The 16,798-nt window shown below is 54.2% G+C and overlaps 1 protein-coding gene across 3 annotated transcripts in view; it reads right to left on the reverse strand.

Moving 5' to 3' along the window:
- Positions 1–16,536, reverse strand: part of ADGRA2 (adhesion G protein-coupled receptor A2) — a 34,782-nt gene extending 18,246 nt beyond the window's left edge. The window contains exons 1-3 of one of the 3 annotated variants that reach the window (XM_033104055.1): positions 15,834–15,893; positions 3,681–3,752; positions 293–475 (exon numbers count right to left, since the gene is read on the reverse strand). In XM_033104055.1, the coding sequence (XP_032959946.1) occupies positions 293–327 (35 nt within the window). In that variant the 5' untranslated portion in view covers positions 328–475; positions 3,681–3,752; positions 15,834–15,893. Of the gene's footprint in view, positions 1–292; positions 476–3,680; positions 3,753–15,833 lie in introns of all 3 variants that reach the window. The other 2 variants (XM_033104053.1, XM_033104054.1) reach the window with 2 other exon arrangements.
- Positions 16,537–16,798: the final 262 nt, after the last annotated feature.

Raw genomic sequence — 16,798 nt, forward strand, 5'->3', positions numbered from 1 at the left:
CACCCTCACCCCCAGACTCTAGAGCATGTGTCCTCCCCACAGGATCATCTCAGGCACACTCTCACTCCCCGCACTTTCTGTCCCCTCCCCAGCCTCAGGGCCCTGAATTGCAAAACAGGGACCATACAGACCTACTTCCCCTCCATCTCTCCCCCCACACACACATTTACACTGGATCCATTCTCAGAGGCCAGAGGGGCGCTCAGCACAGGGAGGCAATGCCAGCATTTTCTAGAGCAGCCCAGAGCTACCACTTCAGTTCTTAGACTCGGCCCCAACCCTCCCACGACACTTGCTGCTCTGGCCTGTGGGATGGTAAGTTGCCATGGGCTCAGCTGCCCAAGTCTGGATTTCTCGGCCTGACAGGACAGAGAGATCAGTGTTTCCTGGTACCAACTGTACGCAGGCTGCAGTGTCTCATTTGTGATGAATAGGCCCACAGTCTAGGGGTCATCTGGTCCACTGGTTCCCAACCCTGGATGAGAATGAGAATCGCCTGAATATCTTGTAAAAAAATTCCCAGGCCCCCTCCGACCTGATGAATTAGCATCCCCAGGAACAGGACCCAGGATCTCTCCCACCACCTCTGGATACTGGGATACTGGTTGTGATGATTAGTTTCATGTGTTCACTAGGCCAGGCTATAGCATCCGATAACTTAATCACATACGAATCTAGGTATTGCTGTGTAGGTAGTTTGTAGATGTGCTTAACATCTGCAATCAGCTGACTTTCAATAAAGGAGATTACCTTTGATAATATGGGTAGGCCTCGTCCAATCAGTTGAAGGCCTTAAGAGCACAAACTGAGGTTTCCTGGAGAAGAAATTCTCTCAAGACTACAGCATCAACTTCTACGTGACTTTTCAGCCTGTGGGCCTGCCCTACAGATTTTGGATTTGCCAGTTCCCACGTCATGTGAGCTATTTCCGTAAAATGAATTCCTTTATAAAGATATAAAATATGTCCTTTATATATCTCTAGAAAGACACACACACACACACACACACACACACACACACACACACGTCTCCGATTGGTTCTATTTCCCTGGAGAACCTTGATTGATACAGTGGTGATCAGCCAGGCTGGAGACCCTGGGCTTCTTCAGCTTCTGCACTGCCTTTCCATTCCTGGGAAGTGTGGGCACCTGCTGAACATAGTGGCCCCTCTGCCCAGAGGCCTCCCCTCCTCTGGAATGCCCCGCCACCTCACTGGGCTCTGATCTTTTCCTTCTCATGCAGCACTTGTGGGTATCACACACACACACACACACACACACACACACATCCAAGGATCAAAGAATTTAAAATCCACAATGCACCTTACAAATCACCCTATCCCCATTTCCCCTTTTTACAGATGAGGAAACTGAGACCCCAAACCTGGCACCGTCCCCTCCATCACTCTGCCCTCATCTCTGACTAGTTCCCAGTCACACTTCCCTTCTGTTCCTCAGACTCACCGGGCATACCCAAGGGCCTTGCCAACTGCTGCTCTCTCTACCCTCCAGATTCTTCCCAGCTCCTCTCTCCCTTGAGGGCTCAGCCTCAGTCACCTTGTCAGGGAGGCCTTCTTTGATCTCACTACATAAAATAGCACTCCCCTCTTTGCTTTCTACCCCCCTTACCCTGCTTTGTTTTTCTTTGTAGCACTTACTGTCTCCTAGCATATTATACATTTATTTGCTATTTTGTGGATCCCATCAGTAGAGAGTACGTTCCATGAGGGCAGACACTTGGTCTGTTGTGCTTGCTTCCAATGCTTAGAACAGAGCTTGGCACATAAATAAAGGAGATTTATAATTTACAAATGAATAATAAAATATAATAAATAAAGGGGACTCGATAAGTTTCTCTAGTATGAATGACTAGACTGATTCCTAACAAAGCAGGGGCTCAAACTCAGGACACTGAATTCTCCCTCGATTGCTAGCTCTCATGTCCAGCCCCCTTCTATCTCACATGACTCGGGCTTTAGCCACTGTTCTGTGACGACTCTCCCACTTTTCTCAGATTGTCTCCCGTGCTTTGCATGCACCTGCCGTTTGGTACCAGAGTCATAGTGCTGGGGAGAGGAGTCCAATTCAGTATGTTGGCCTGGGTGGGAAGGAAAGGGCCATCTTTTCCTCATCAGAAAATCTACCTTCTTGAGATTGAAGGACAAGAAGGGGACAGACCCAGTGGGTCTCTGACTGATAACAGAGCGGGGGAAGTTGGGAAGATGGCAGTGAGGCCACAAGAGGCTCAGAGCAGTGTTTGCTCATGCTAAGGAGAAGGGAGAACATCTCTGGGCGGTGACTGGCCCTGGTGGGGCAAAGCAAAAGTGGAGAGACAGCTGCAGTTTGTCTTCCTCCCAAAGAACTGGCTTCCTGCCACCAGCCCTCTAAGACCAAGCCTGGCCCGAGCATAGGAATCGGAGCACTCGAATACTAGCTGCCCTGGGAGGATAAAACCTGCTCTATTTGTTGGTGCTCAAGGAGACATTTAAATAGCATTTTGGTGGTAGCTCTTTCTTCTTGCCCAGACCACCCCATGTGAGTGGCAGAGCAGACGGTCAGAGGGACCTGGTCATGGAGCTGTGTGCATACACCAAGGTCAACATCCCAAGACCCCCTCCCACGCTCCCAGCCTTCAATGATCCCTCCCTTGGACTTTATGGAAACCCCAACCTACTTAATTCCAATATTTAGTAGTGTCTGTGGTCTCCTCTAGATTATAATCTCTTAGGCTCTTTGGAGCAGGCTTCTGCCTTATTTTTCTGTATCCTCCATCTCACTGATCCAAGCCTTTTAAGCGAAATGGTACTAGAGAGGGGCAGGGCACTGTTGGAGGACTTGGGAATGCCCAGCAGGGTGGGGGCAGAAATAGGAGAGAGGAGGCTGGAGGAAATGGCAAGGATCAGTCTCCAGGAGGGATGTAGTAGGCCCAGGTCTTTTGTGCAGGAGACAGGACCCAAAGTTGTGGATTCTGGAGCATGCCACCTCAACAGGGAACTGAGAGAGGGGTTGGTTCAGTGCCCTCATTTGGCAGGTTAAGTGACTTGCCCGTGATCAAGACAAGTCCCCCACTCTGGTGAGAAGGTTCTTTTGGGCTAGTAGGGCCCTCCTGAGTTCAATGCCAGCCTGCCTGGGCCTTCAGGGCAGCCTGAAGGATGTTGCTGCTGTTGCAGCTTTAAAACAGGGCAGAGGGTGGGGGGACATTTTGGTTGTGATAGCTTATCCCCCCACTGGCACCCCAGCCCAGGCCTCTGGCCCCTTGGGGCTTTGATTGTTGGTTTATTTTAGGGAAGGAGGAATGGGTTTCACTCATGGTACATCCTCTCTCAGCCCTTTCTTTATGCTGGGCCCCCCAGTTGGGGGCCTCAGGCCTCATAGCTAATTGCTTATTAAAGAGCATGAACGAGCTTCCCTCAGCCCCTTCCCTCCCTAGAGCAGGAATGTTTCCCTGCTTCTCTCTGCTGTCACTGGTGAAGGAGCTGGTCTCTCTCTCAGACCAGCCCCTCTCTGACCTCTACCTGGTGGCCAAGTCCCAGTAGGTCTGACTCTGGGCCCTGCTTAGGAGCCACGTCCTGGGTTGTGGAGGCCCTCAGCAACCAGTGTTCCTCAGCCTCCCTGGACTGAGCTCTTGCCCCCACCTCCATCCATCCCCCACCTGCACCCCACCTTGCCCCAGCACTTACAACTTCTCCAGCAGGGACAGTCCCAAGAAGGATCCATTCCGGAGCCCAGTGATCTTGTTGTTGCTCAAGAGCCTGAAGGAGCAGGGAGAACACAGACAGGAGAGAATGCTGTTAGGAGCTGGGAAGTGTGGATGGAGTGGGGACCTGTTTCACCATCACAGCCGTGCTGCATTCTGTATAAATGGTGCCCCCTGAAGTTGTGCAAGGTGGCAGCGTCGCCCTCTGCCCCAGGAGATTATAGGGAGGAGCCAGCAAATGGCTCAGGCAGACTGGTCAGTCCACTGAGCCCCAAATCAGACATTTCACTTGCCCTCGGTCCCCCCAGGGCCTGGATCTGACTTAGGGCTCTGTACGCAGGTGAGCCGAGCAAATTGCAGTGAAGTTGCAGTGCCACTTTACACCTTGGAACTACACGGCCTGTAGGGACAGAGTCCCAGAGAGCAGTTTCCAGGCTCTTGGCCTCACATGGAAAGGTGCTGGCTCGGGTAGTAGATGGTCATCAGCTGTGACTAGTTGGCCGTCAGCTGTTACCGGTTAGCCATTAGCTACTGATATAACTGCTGTGGCTACATTGCTTGGTTGGTTGGCAGAGAAGCGGATGGTAGATTGCGGATCGTGTGTGGCTCCTGCTTCCTGTGTCGCCAACCCAGCCGCCAGCGAGAATACAGTGGTATGACTCCCCTATCTATGGCTCCGTGGGTGTTCCTTTTTGGCCTCACCGTATCCTGCGTTCTTGTGTGGGGAGCAGGAGCTGAGGCCCTGCATGACAGGGCCCATCCCACAATGCCCCTTTCCTGCCCTCCACAGCTCTGTCTTGCTCAAGCCCTCACCCCAATATCCTGAGAATGGCCTGGATTGGGTCAGAGCTCCAGCAGGTGGAACCGAAAGCCGAGCAGGTTTGCAGGCAGAGGGGAGCCCTCCTTGGGGTCTCCAACTTTCTCTGGGTCTTCACTTTCTCTGTGAGCTGAGGACATCACCAGAAGGGGACACTCCCAGCCCTGACAGGCCCCCAACTCAGAGGACCTGAATGCCTCCCCACACCTGTCTGTAGCCTTAACAGAAAACTGCTAGAGCCCTGGGCCAGGGGGAAACCCTGGCCTCAGCCTTTGTGCCCACTAGGAGCTCTGTTTATTTATGTTTGTATTTAGGGAAGGAGGAAAGAGGCCCCAAACCAACTGTCTAAGCCTGCTCTGCCCAGCCACTCAGCCTCCCCATTGGGAGGAGGAAGTTTCAGACCCACTGAAGGGCTCGTCCCTTGAGTTAATTACTTATTAAAATGCTTTAATGAGACTCTCAGCCAAAACTTTTGCCTGCCCTGGGCTGAAGCAAAGGGTTTCTCTTCTTTGCTCCTACTGGTGGATGGGGAAAGGCCAGAGGGACAGGCCTCGGGCATTCTCGAGTGGGCAGCCTCTGGGCCGGACAGTAAGGGAGAGGGCAGGGACTGGGGACAAACCATGCGAGGAGCTGTCAGAGTTCTGCCCCAAAGCTCACTGGAAGTGGGTGGGTGAAGGTACTGAGGGGACCCCAGACATATGACGGTTCATCTACTCCATGTTCAAGAGATGCACGGAGAGCAGACAGTGGCCAGGATGGAGGCAGGAATGGAAGGGGCTTTCTGGGTCAGTGGGAAGGGGTAGAGACCTCATCTCCTTCCTCCCTTTTCCCTCTCCAGATAGATCCTTCCTACCCTTCTGGTCTCCACCTAACTGTCCCCCCAAAGTTGGCATTTCCCAGCAGGACCTGAAGGGTGGAGGGATTCAGGGGGGAATTCTGGGTTTCCAAAGTGCTTTACATACACACCTAACATTATCTTGATATTTCAAAAAATACATCGCAGTAGTCATTGTATGAGCAATTAGAACTGTCACGACTCCCTTATTCTCATTTTATGGATTAGGATAGCTTTATTTCACATTACACATGGTGGGTAGTAAATCATAAGTAATCTTGTCAGTTCTTAGTGCCTCTAATGTTCTCATTCAGGCCTTGGTGGGCCTGGGGTGGCCCCCTTGTTGGTGACAGGCTCTTGAGGACGTGTTTTTTAAATCAAAGCCCGCCTCACCTCATCTCCAGTTCATTCCACTCATACAGCCCCAGTTTGAGGTTCATAGGTTGCAATTAATGTCGGAGAAGGCTACAGGACCCCTCGGTATCTTAGGAATGTCGGGGAGGGGTCCTGAAATGTCAGGAAGAAGGGTGGGCAAAGGGCATCCATGTCAGCCTCCTCCCGCCCCAAGGGTCTCCCCCAGGTTTGTGGGGAGGAAAGAGGATGGGGATGCTGATGGGGGCAGGGGGTGTTTGTGAACAGAGAGGAACAGGGCTGCCAGATTATCCCAGTCCCATCCAGGAAGGAGGAGGCCTGAGAACATTATTTCTCACACTTGTGTTGAGTATGGACCTGCTAAAGGGAGAGAAAAATGTATCTTATTTCCTAGGTATGTGTCTTGAGGATTCCAGTTTGAGGAACATTGACTTTAGAAACGAAAGTCTCACACTATGAAAATGCCTTCTAATAAAAAATTATCTGTAAAAGATTTTGTTTTAAAGATCATTGAATTGAAAACAAAATATTTTAAAATTCTCCAACTCCCAAAACCCTAAAATTAAAATCTGGGATCCTAATTTGAGAGCCCTGTCTAGACTGGTCTAGAGGTGGTGTTGGTCATTCTCCAGACTCTTCAGCCTCTAGCCCTTGAATCCTTTGCACATACCCCAAATTCTTTCACCCAGAGCTGGCCAACCCAAGTACAATGCAAGCCGCATATGTATGTTCACGTAGCCACATTTAAAAAAAATTAATTAATTTTAATAACATATTTTATTTAACTCAATGTACCCAAAATGTTATCATTTCAACATGTAATCAGTATACCAAATTATTACTGAGATCTTTTCTTTTTGTACTAAGTCTTCAGAAGCTGGTGTGCATGCTACTCCTCTAGCACGTCTCGATTCAGAGCAGCTACATTACGTGTGCTCAGGAGCCACATGGGACTAGTGGCTTTAACCCTTATCTAGTCTCCTTGTCAGCAGCACTTCCCCAGGAGGAAGTCTGAGTTGCCTGCGACTTCCAGGGTGGGATGTGTGTGTGTGGCGTGGGAGCACAGCAATGGACTGAGGACCAGCCCCTGAGGCAAGTGAAGACTCGCCTTTGGACCAGAACAGCTCATCTCTTTCATCCCACCCCTCTCCACCCTGAGCCCAGACCCCCTCCCTCTGAGGCAGCTTCTGCTATACTGTGCTGGGGAGGAGAAGGCAGAATGGGGGGGGGGGGGGTCAGCTGCAGCCTACACTTCCGGCTTGGCTGGTCCAGTGCAATGTCCAGCACTGAAGTCTTGAAATGAGACTTTTTTTCCTTGTTGCAGAGAACATGTCACCAATACCCCACTCTCGAAGCCATTCACAAAAGCAGGGGCACCAGGCAAACAGCATTTCCTCCTTCTCCAATGGGCCCCTTTCTTGCCACATTTCCAGTTCTTGGACAGACTTTAGGCAGATATCTATATGATTCAAGTCCCCAGTTACCCAGAACTAGATCTTCTGGCTTTAATAACCTAGATAGGGCTGAGGAAATTTGACTTTAGACGCAGATTATCCAGAAAATGACCTCAATTGTACTTGTCGGTACAGTTCTCTGGAGGTCCCCTTTGTGGGTCTGGTCAGGGAGGTGAGGGCAGTAATTTGGGTCTGGCGTTGTTATGGGCAGGTAGGAAGCTGGCAGTTACAGGGCTGCTAGTGGGGTCGATGAACACACACACACACAACCTTCCCCCAGTGGGAAGAAAGATATTCCCACCACACTAGGCTGTCTCATGGGAGGAAGAGGAAAGGCAGCCCCCACAATTGGGCAGGGGAGGAGTGAGCCTCGGCCCCGGCTCTTTCCAGTGTCACAGACACAGTGCCAGTCTTGGCCCCATCTTAATCCCCCCGCCCCCCATCAGACAGTTGCCTCCTCAGCCTCTAACCCTGCAACAGCATGAGGCGTCAGGTGGATTTCCTTCCCAGCCACGCTAGCTAGCCCCACCTCACAGACCTCTGGTCACCCAGCCCAGCACCTTCAGCTGCTTTCAGATTTTCATAGGAAGGCAGCCAGTCCCCGGAGTCCCGTTTTCTGCCCCCGATTCTGAAATCTGGCCAAGGAGAGGGGGCACACAGAGTCCATTCCAGAACTCTCTCCCAACTAGGGTCCTATTTTAGGGAACAGAAGCAAGCGGACTTACCACTAATGAGGCTGGAGGCCAAGGGAGCGAGTGGCTGGCGTCTACAGAGAGGCCTGTGGCCTCTGGGAAGCCACAGGAACTCACCAGATCCCAGCCCGACATCAAAGATGACCCTGCAGGGGTCATGCGGGCACTGCTCTGTGGGCCGTGGGGCCAGCACATGCCTGCGCTAAATGGTTCTCCCGTGTGCAGCAAGAGTCACAAATGTTAGTCTCCCACCCCACCTCAACACACAGATGCAAGGACCACAGGTCTGGACGCTGGGGATCTGTGTTCTCCAGGGAGTCGGAGCCTAGAATGTAGGCCACTGCCCAGGACCTATGGGCTGGGAAGGCCTCTTCTCTAACACTGCTGCTGGCATCTTGGCAGTATCTTAGGGAGACCATCGGTGAGGGGAGGAGGGTGGTCTGCTTGCTGATACCAAAAAGGCCTCAGGCCCATAATCCACTCTGAACCATCAAGTGACACAGGACTCCCAGTCCCTCCCACAGGTGCAGTGCCCAGGGTCCACAAAGTATTTCCAGGGCCCACAAAGACATCCTTAAAAATCATAATTGCCTGTGAAATATAAATGCTACAAAACTAAAATTAATAAATACTTAACTAAACAACTCCCAAATATCATCCTATGTCAGTTAGCAATAATTGTTATGTTTCTGAAGGATGGGAGTGCATTTTAGTATGGCTGATATGACAGTAGAACCTCTTAAAAGTGACACTGCCTCTGGTCCACCCTCAGGCTAAAGGCTGCCCTCCTGTGGCTTCCTTTCCCTACCAGGCTGTCCTTCATGTCCGTTTGGTCTGATTGCACAGGATGTAAATGTTGGAGAGGACATGCAACACTCCTGTACTTCCCGGTGATTCCATCCCTTGGCTGGAAGTCTGTCCAGTGAACCCGGAACCCCTGCTGGTTAGCAGGAGACCCAGGTAGGGCCTTCCTTCCCCAGACTTAACAGGACCATGTCCTGAGAGTCTCTGACCTCGGCCTTGAAGCTGGGCTCTCCAGACAGGGCCTGAGGTCAAAGTCAAAAGAGAAAACAGTCTCACAATGACTCCTATGAATGGGGCCTTCTTGTATCCTTTTCTCTAACCTACCCTCTCGACAAGGGAACCCCATCGTGGTGGTGAGCAGGAAGAACCAAGAAATTGGGGGCTGCGATGGGGAGAACTAACCTTGAGGGAGTCTGTAGCCTGAGAAAAAGTGCTAAAGGTGTTTAAGGGGGACTTGGGGGCCCAGCACCCTAGCTTGAGCACCTGGAATCAAACCTGCTGTGATCGTTCACACCTAGGCCTTTATTCACGCATTCTTCAAACCCACACTGACACCTATTGTGTGCTCAGCCCTGTGCGACACACTAGGACTTCAGACATCAATGAGACATGGTGTCTATAATCTGCCATGCGTGGAAGGTAGTAGAGGGAGATGTGTCACACAGGATGGAATGTTAGTGAGTGTATGTCCACCTGACTTGAGGAAGCTGGGAAGTTACTCCCAGTCCACCTTCAGTACTTCCTCCATCATGACCTAAAATCTCAGCACTGAAGAGTCAAGCTTTTGGGTGAAGAAAGTGAGTTTCTCTTTAAATACAAGTAAACTTGAAAGGATCAATCTGTTATCAGTCTTTTATACCTAAGTATAAGTTAGTCCTTTAATCTTTCTGTCTCAGAAATTTTCCTTGGAAGCCCTGAGGCCCAGATCCTGTCCTGCTTTGTGAGTCTGTATCCATGTCCATGATGAGACTCTAAGGTCCTGAGGCTGGCAGAGGCCAGGGCTCTCAGCTCCGGGCATGGGGCTGGACACACAGCAGGCTCTAGTTGCATGAATGCATGGGTGTCTGAAGGGAAGGAGCTCTAGGGAAGGGAGAAGTGGTGAGTGGACAGAGAGTTCATGCTGAGCCCTGGTTTTCCCAAGTCAGGGGCAGTTTCCTACCCCCGGCCCCCCTAACACACACACACACACACACACACACACACACACAAGTCTTGGCAGAGCTTCCTCCTGAGCTAACCTGGCTCCAAGCACCGTGCCTCTGGGACACCTCTCCCACAGGGGTAGCATAGTCTGGAAGCTGAACAGGAGAGGGAGAGAAAACACTGGGAGGATTGCTTCAGAGACCAAGGGCCCACTTTTCCTGGGTGAGTCTGATTTCAAATACTCTGTGCAGTGCTTTTGTACAGTGGTCCCCTAAGTATACTTGTCAGACTATCAGTGGGGATGGGTGCCCCTTTTCCAGGCTCACAAATCCACGTGGAGGAAGTGGATTAGCATGTCCCCCCTGACCTGGTCCCCCATCTCTGGTCATTGTGGGAAGAGGCTGACTGAGAGTAGGAGCCCTAGGTTCTGGCTAGAGCTCTGTGACCTTGGGTACTTCAGCCCCCTCTTGGGGTTTTCTTCTCAGTAAAAGAAGGGTCTGGACTGAAGTCACACACGCCTCATATTTGATGGCTTTTCCCACCCTGGATATGGAGACTCTTGGAGCCTGAAGTGTAGGGTTTCTGCCTCACTACACAGTTCCCAGCAGGCAAAGAGCCCTGGGAGTCGGGGGCGGGGGCTCTCCGGCCTTCCCTTTCCAGCTGGGAGATGTCTGGCCCCTCAAGTTCAGGCTGGATCTCCCTCCTCAGGCCTGCAGTTCTCTCCGCCCCATTCCCTGCTCCTCTGTGACAAATTGGTTCCCCTGCCCCTCACCTGGCCCCATCCATCTTGCACACCCTTTGCTCCCCCATCCTGCCTCTCCCCACTCCCAGGGCCTGGAAAGCTGGGTCCTGGGAGGCTGCTCAAGTTAGCTACACTCCACAGTTCTCTGCTCCCCCACCCCCATCAAACAGTCCTAAAAACAAAGGAATGTTCTGGAGTTTGGGAAGGATGCCCCTCACCCCCAGGAGGGAGGAAGGGGAGGAGGCAGCCTTGTCCTGTCAGTGTCTGAGCTCTAAATAGAACAGAGGGGCTGGACTGGGGGAATGAAAATAAACAGCCCCTCTGAGCAGCCTCTTCCTAGCAGTTACCGGATTTTCCTTCTGGTTCCTCAGCAGAGGGCCATTTCCCTCCTTTCTCTTCCCCTGCTCTCTCTCTGGTCCTAGGGAGACACAGGGCAGTCTCTCCCTCAGGGTGACGGGGGAGTGAGAGGTCCTGGTTCAGGCTGTGTGGCATTGGGGAACTTGCCTCCCCTCTCTGGACTTTGGCGAGGAGAGCCCACTGAATGTAAGGCCAGGGATCAACTCAGAGGTGGCTGGAACTTTTTCTCCCTCAGGAAAGGGTTCTTATCCCAATGACTCCCATGTGGCATAAACTTAGAAACACTCTCTCCCTTTAAAAACATGACCCCAAATTTAAGGGTCAATTTCTGGTTAGGTTCAAATTACACTGGTTTGCCTGTGCCTTTGGGGAAATTCTCAGGCTCACCCCCAGGTCTAGGGATTGCCCGTACCTCCGAACCTCAACACAAAGGGATGATCCATGCTGGCCAGCAGGAAGAGACTTCTTTGGGGATCAGGAGTGGCTGGGTTCATGAATAATTCAGGCCAAATAACCCATTCTGGGTCCTGGACCCACTGGGGGGCTGAATTATAGGTGTTGTCTTTGGAGCTCAGCGCTATGGCCTCTCCAGTATCTTTGGTGCAATGAGGACTCAACCAGTGAACCCCAGAGGGCTCTGTTCTCTTCCAGTACTCCCCCCGAGATGGGACCCTGGACCCTGACTTCTTGCACTAGATGGAGGGCAAGGGCAGGGCTTCCCAAGACCTCCAGGAAGTGGCCGACAGCCTCCAGCCCCTCCAGCAGGTAGGTGGGAAGAGTCAGGGAGGGGCTTGGACTTCTTCTGGGCTCCTCACTTCAGTCAGGTGGAGTCAGGGACCCCACCTTGGGTGCTGCAGCTGAGACTTTGCACCATCGGAGGGTAAGGGAATGTGTTGCAGTCTGCTGCCTCCTCCCACCTCTGCTTCTTCCCTCTCTCCTTCTTTCTCTTCTCTCTCTCCCCCTCCCCCCTCCTCCCCTCACAAAAGCTCTCTGTACACAGCCACTTCCTTTGGCTGCTGTCTCTGAGCCCAGACCTTATGAGAACCATATGGGGGAAAGAGGCTGGAAGAGTGGGGGTGGGGAAGCCCGCATCTTTCCACCCCCCTTAGGCTGTGTGCGTGGCAGTTGGCACACTTTGCCCCAAACTCCCCTAACTAACTGATCCTGGTGGCTGGCGTGAGGGGAGCTGAGGGAAGGGCCCAGTCCAGAGCTGGGGCTCCAGAGGGAGATCTGTGCTGAAGAGCCACTTCCCTGAGGCTGGGCTGGGAAGGGCACTCCCCTCCGCTCATGGTATTTCTGAAGACCTCCAAACTCACAGCAAAAGGACCCAGCTACTGCCAGGCGCATCTGTATGGCAAACGCCCCTTCTCCCCTATGTGGGCAGCCTATCTGGTGTGCAACGCCCCCTGAACAGGGAGGCTGACTGGATGAGGGTTTGTTGGCTCTGGGAGAATCCGGAATGACCTGTCCCATTTCTGTCCCCCTCCCCACCCAGCCTAGGAATGTTCCCAGGTCAAAAGAGCCTGGGTCCTACTGGGAAGGAACAGTTTTTTAAAGCAGCTTTTGTGTTTATTAGGTCCCAAGTCGAGCCAGGCGAACAGTGAGTCCCTTCCTTGAGAGGAACACTAAGAGAACCTGACCAGGTAATCCTGAGGCTGGCATGGCTAGCTGGGTGACTATTAGCCAGACCCCAGATCTCTCCTTGCTCAGCTGTAAGACGCGGGTGCATGGGCTGGACTTGCTGACCTCTCTGATCTCTAAGGCCCTTTTCAGTGCTCACGGTCTAGGAGTCTATGGCACTGGCTGGTATCCTCTGAGGGGCTGCTCAGATGTCCTGGGAAGTCCTCCTAGGAGATTTCCTTCTGGAGTTATCTATCATAGTTCTTCCCTGGAATTCCTTATAATGCCCCCTCCCCCTCACTCTAACTGCCAGATCTGAGAACCAAAGGGCAGGCCAATCAGCTGCTGCCCAGGGGTGGGTGGGGGGCTCACATTGGTCTTCATCTCCCTTCCACACCCAGGTTCTCCCTGTAATGAGCCACCCCCACGAAACCTTCCTCCCCAAAGGACAGGAGCATAAGTGCCCACAGCTGTCGTTCAGACTGGGCCATGAGAGGGGGGGTGGGGGGGGACAGATGGATCAGGAAGGAAGCCAAGAGTACTGCTTTCCTGGAAAACTGCAGATGAAAATCCATTAGAGGGAGAAAAAATAAAAGCAAAGGGTGGGGGGGGACACGCAGTCTACAAAAACAGAAGGCAGAAGTTGAGATAACAGGGTGGAGGTGGAAGGGTTTTTGGTGAGATAAGTAGGACTGCTCACGGAAATGCCTTTGAGCTGCTTGGAGGCCTTCTCGGAGCAGAGGCTCCTTGTGGACAGGCACTTATCTAGCCTTTCTCTGCCTGAACCGTCCCTGGCACTCAGTGCCTGCCGGGTTTCCCAAGCGGGAGTCCCAGGGTGGTTTGTGAGGGGGACTGGGGTCTGGTGGTGGACCACTCTGGAGAAAAGCAGGGGAGGAGGAGGGGGGATACAGCCACAAACTGCTGGCTAACGTCCTGTGTGTATACCAGGTGACAGGCAAAAAGGTGAAAGGAGACATTTATGTGGAAAAAGAAAAAGAGTAAAGAAGAGGAGTTTGGGTGGGTGTGGAGGTCTTCGAGCTCTTAGTCTCTTGCACTGCTGCCAGGCTCTTCCTTCTTCCCTCAAGATGCATGCTGGGGTAGGACTGGGTGTGCTGGACGCACTGAGACCCAATTAGAGAATCCTTGTCCGGCTTCTGCTAAATAACTTGGTTTTTTTTTCCTTTAGAAGCCAGTTTTTTTTTGGGGGGGTGTGGGGGGCAGTAATCAGGATCAGGATTATGTGGAGTCTGGGGAGGTGGGGAGCCTAGGAAATATGTCTGCAATTGGGCTTCAGTCACAGTCCAGGCTGATGGGCCAGTGGGCTCTCAGGGCTTCTCTGGCCTGTCCTGTCTGTTGCTCCTGTGGGGATGTCCAGCCGGGCTCAGGGGCTGTTCCTTTGGAAGGTATCTTAAGCCAGCTAGGTCGGCAGCCTGGAACAAAAGGGGAGGCCCTTTCTCCAGGGATGGTTTGGGATGGGAAGGTGAGCTAGCAGTCATGTTTGCTGCCACCCTGTCATAACATATTCTTACCCAGAGTTGGCCCTGCTCTCTCCTTGGAGTGGTGTTGATGGGAATTAGGCATGGCTGGAAAGGATTAGTTGCCAAATCATTCTAAGATGTACTGCAAAAGCACCTTTTAATGTCTACCTACTTCTTTCTGCCTTCAGTATGTTAGGATTCCCTAATCTCAGCAAATAGACATACAGAGATACAGAGACAGCATCCCACTCGTGTGTGAGCAGTCAGAAGATCCAGAACACACACACAACCCTCTCAGAACTGAATTATCATGGCCCAGTGGGGAATCACACACACCGGCCCCGCTATTCCACACAGCAAGCATTTTTCTCCTCCAGAACTGAGTGAGCTAGGAATGCCAGGCCTGTCTGGACCTTTCGACACCAGTGAGCACTCAGAGGGACCTGGAATGAGCAGCCACAGCTGCCTTCTCAGGTCATGACCATTGCTCCCAGCTGCTGAGAGGTTGGAGAGAGCAGACATACAGCCTCCACCCCACTAATGCACACGTGAGTACACACACACAGGCACACGCGCGCGCGCCTGAGGAAAATGCAGGCCAGGCGGCCAACGTCAGAGGCTGACCAGTCGTGTCCTGTCAGGAAGCGGGCAGTCTCTGAACTCACCCAACCAGAGGCATTACTGTATTGTTCTGGACACAATCGTACAGACTGTGAACCAGCCCCGACTCGGGCAAGGGGCGGTGGGGAAACGGCTGCCACTGGGGTCAGGAGGACGAGGAAGGGGAAGCGGCTTGCAGGCTGGATCCAGGACCGGAAAGGAAGGGGCCGCAGCGAGGGCCTGACCCTCCACTCCACGGCGTGCGTGGAGCTCCGAGCACGTGGTCAGCGCAGGAAATCGCTACGGTGGGGAGGGGTCTCTAACTCTCCTACAGTTGCGGGGACTTCAGACCTCCATCGAGGAGGCTTCGGGTTGGGTTGCGGCGCAATGAGCTGCGCTCCAACCAGCAAAGTGAGAGCTTAATAAGGCCCTAGCTGGGAGGCAGTCGCCTTCTCCTTAGTCAGGTTTCTTTCTTAGCAATCTTTGCGCAAAAAAGTCAATCGAGAAACAGCCAACGCTCGTGTCATTTCCAGGGGAGGGAAAGAAGAGGGAGGGATGCAGGACCCAGAGCAAAGCTCACTTCCCAGGTGCGCGCGACAGGAGAGGGGTCCAACAGGAATCGGGAGGCCGGGGTTTCTTTCAGACCAGAAGCGCCTGCGCCCCAAGGACAGACTTTTCCCAACCTACCATTCCGCCGCCCCTAAGGAGACCGGCTGCAAACGCCTCTTCCAGGCTCGGGGAGCGAATGGGGCGCCCCCCACTGGAGGGCGAACCCCGGAGACTCCTCCAGTTCTGCCAGAGACGCGTCTGCGGTGCTAACAACCGCGGGTATGTACTGGGCCGCAGGCGTCGATCTTTCCTGAGCCTTCCCCCATCCCACCCACTACAGGTCCCCGAAGTCCTCACCACAAGCACAGTCTGGAAACTCAAGGGGAGTGGGCGTCCCGCCAGCGCTCATTCCCCTTCACCTGTGCAGGTGAGTGGGCGCCCGCGGTGCCTCTCTCTGGGGCGTACCCACTCCCTCCAAGCCCCTTCCTCCCTCCATATCCCTGGAGCCCTAATCTCTCCCTGAGTTCTCCAAGCCTCCCTTCTCGGCGCCTGGACTCAGGCCTGTCCCAGAGTCTCTGAAGTGGTGGCGTCGTCCAGTCCCCCTCTTCCCGCCCCTCCCATCTTGTCTCCATTCGTCCCGGCTCGGGTCGGGCCCTCGGAGTAAGGTACTCACAGGGTAACGGTGCCGTTAGGCAGGAGTCCGGGCTCGGGAAGCTCCGGGAGGTCCCCGCCGCCGCACACAACCCTCCTGCGCGCCGGGTTGGGGGCGCCGCCGCTTAGCCCCTTGGGCCGCTCCCCAGAGCACTTGCAGCTGCGGATAGGGACTGGGCAGCCCGGCGCACCCCAAGTCTCAGGCGCCAGGAGCAGTAGCCACGGCAGCAGCGACAGCAGCAGGCGAGCGGGCAACCCCCGCATCCTGCGTCCCCCAGCGCCCATCAGCCCATCGCCCCGCGGGGACCGACAGTGTCAGGGCCCGTCTGCTCGCGGGCCGGAGGGACCCAGGCGTGCGGGAGGCGTACTCAGCAGGAGCCCGGGGCGCCCGAGGGCCGGGCGGGGGGCCCTGGGCGGAGGCAAGCCCCGGGGTCCCCGCCGCCGCACCCCGGGGGCATGTCCTGCGAGTGCCCCGGCGGGGAAGACGCGGGCGCGGCTGTCACCGCAGCTCAGGCGGCCCTCCGCGGCGCGGCCCGAGTTTCTTAGCGGGACTCGGGGGCTGGTGGAAGCTGGGCTCCTCCGCGTCGCCTGCTCGCTCAGCGCTGGGCTGGGACCTAGCGGATCGCGCCGGGCTCCTGCTGCCGCCGCTGCTGCCGCCGCTCCGTGCCATGGATGGAGGCAACTAGGCACGGCGCCGCTCTCGCCGCCGCCGGTCTCCGCCCGCCCGCCCTCCCGAGGGGGCGCCCTCCCCTCGCCAGCTTGTCCGTCCGCGAGGCCCTAGCGCCTCCCGAAGCGCAGCCAGGCCTCTGCCTTCATTCTCACGAGAGCTGGCCAGCGGGCTCGAGGCCCCGTGAGTCCCCTGCACCCGCCCTGAACCGAGACTCCTTCTTCCTCCCTCCCCTCGTACCCGAGCCAGGACTCTTCTTCTCCATAACCCATCTCAGACCGTCAAGCCCACCGCCATTACTTTCCACAAAACCCTCCCTC

Source organism: Rhinolophus ferrumequinum, chromosome 4 (genome assembly GCF_004115265.2).
Source record: "Rhinolophus ferrumequinum isolate MPI-CBG mRhiFer1 chromosome 4, mRhiFer1_v1.p, whole genome shotgun sequence".
Taxonomy (NCBI): domain Eukaryota; kingdom Metazoa; phylum Chordata; class Mammalia; order Chiroptera; family Rhinolophidae; genus Rhinolophus; species Rhinolophus ferrumequinum.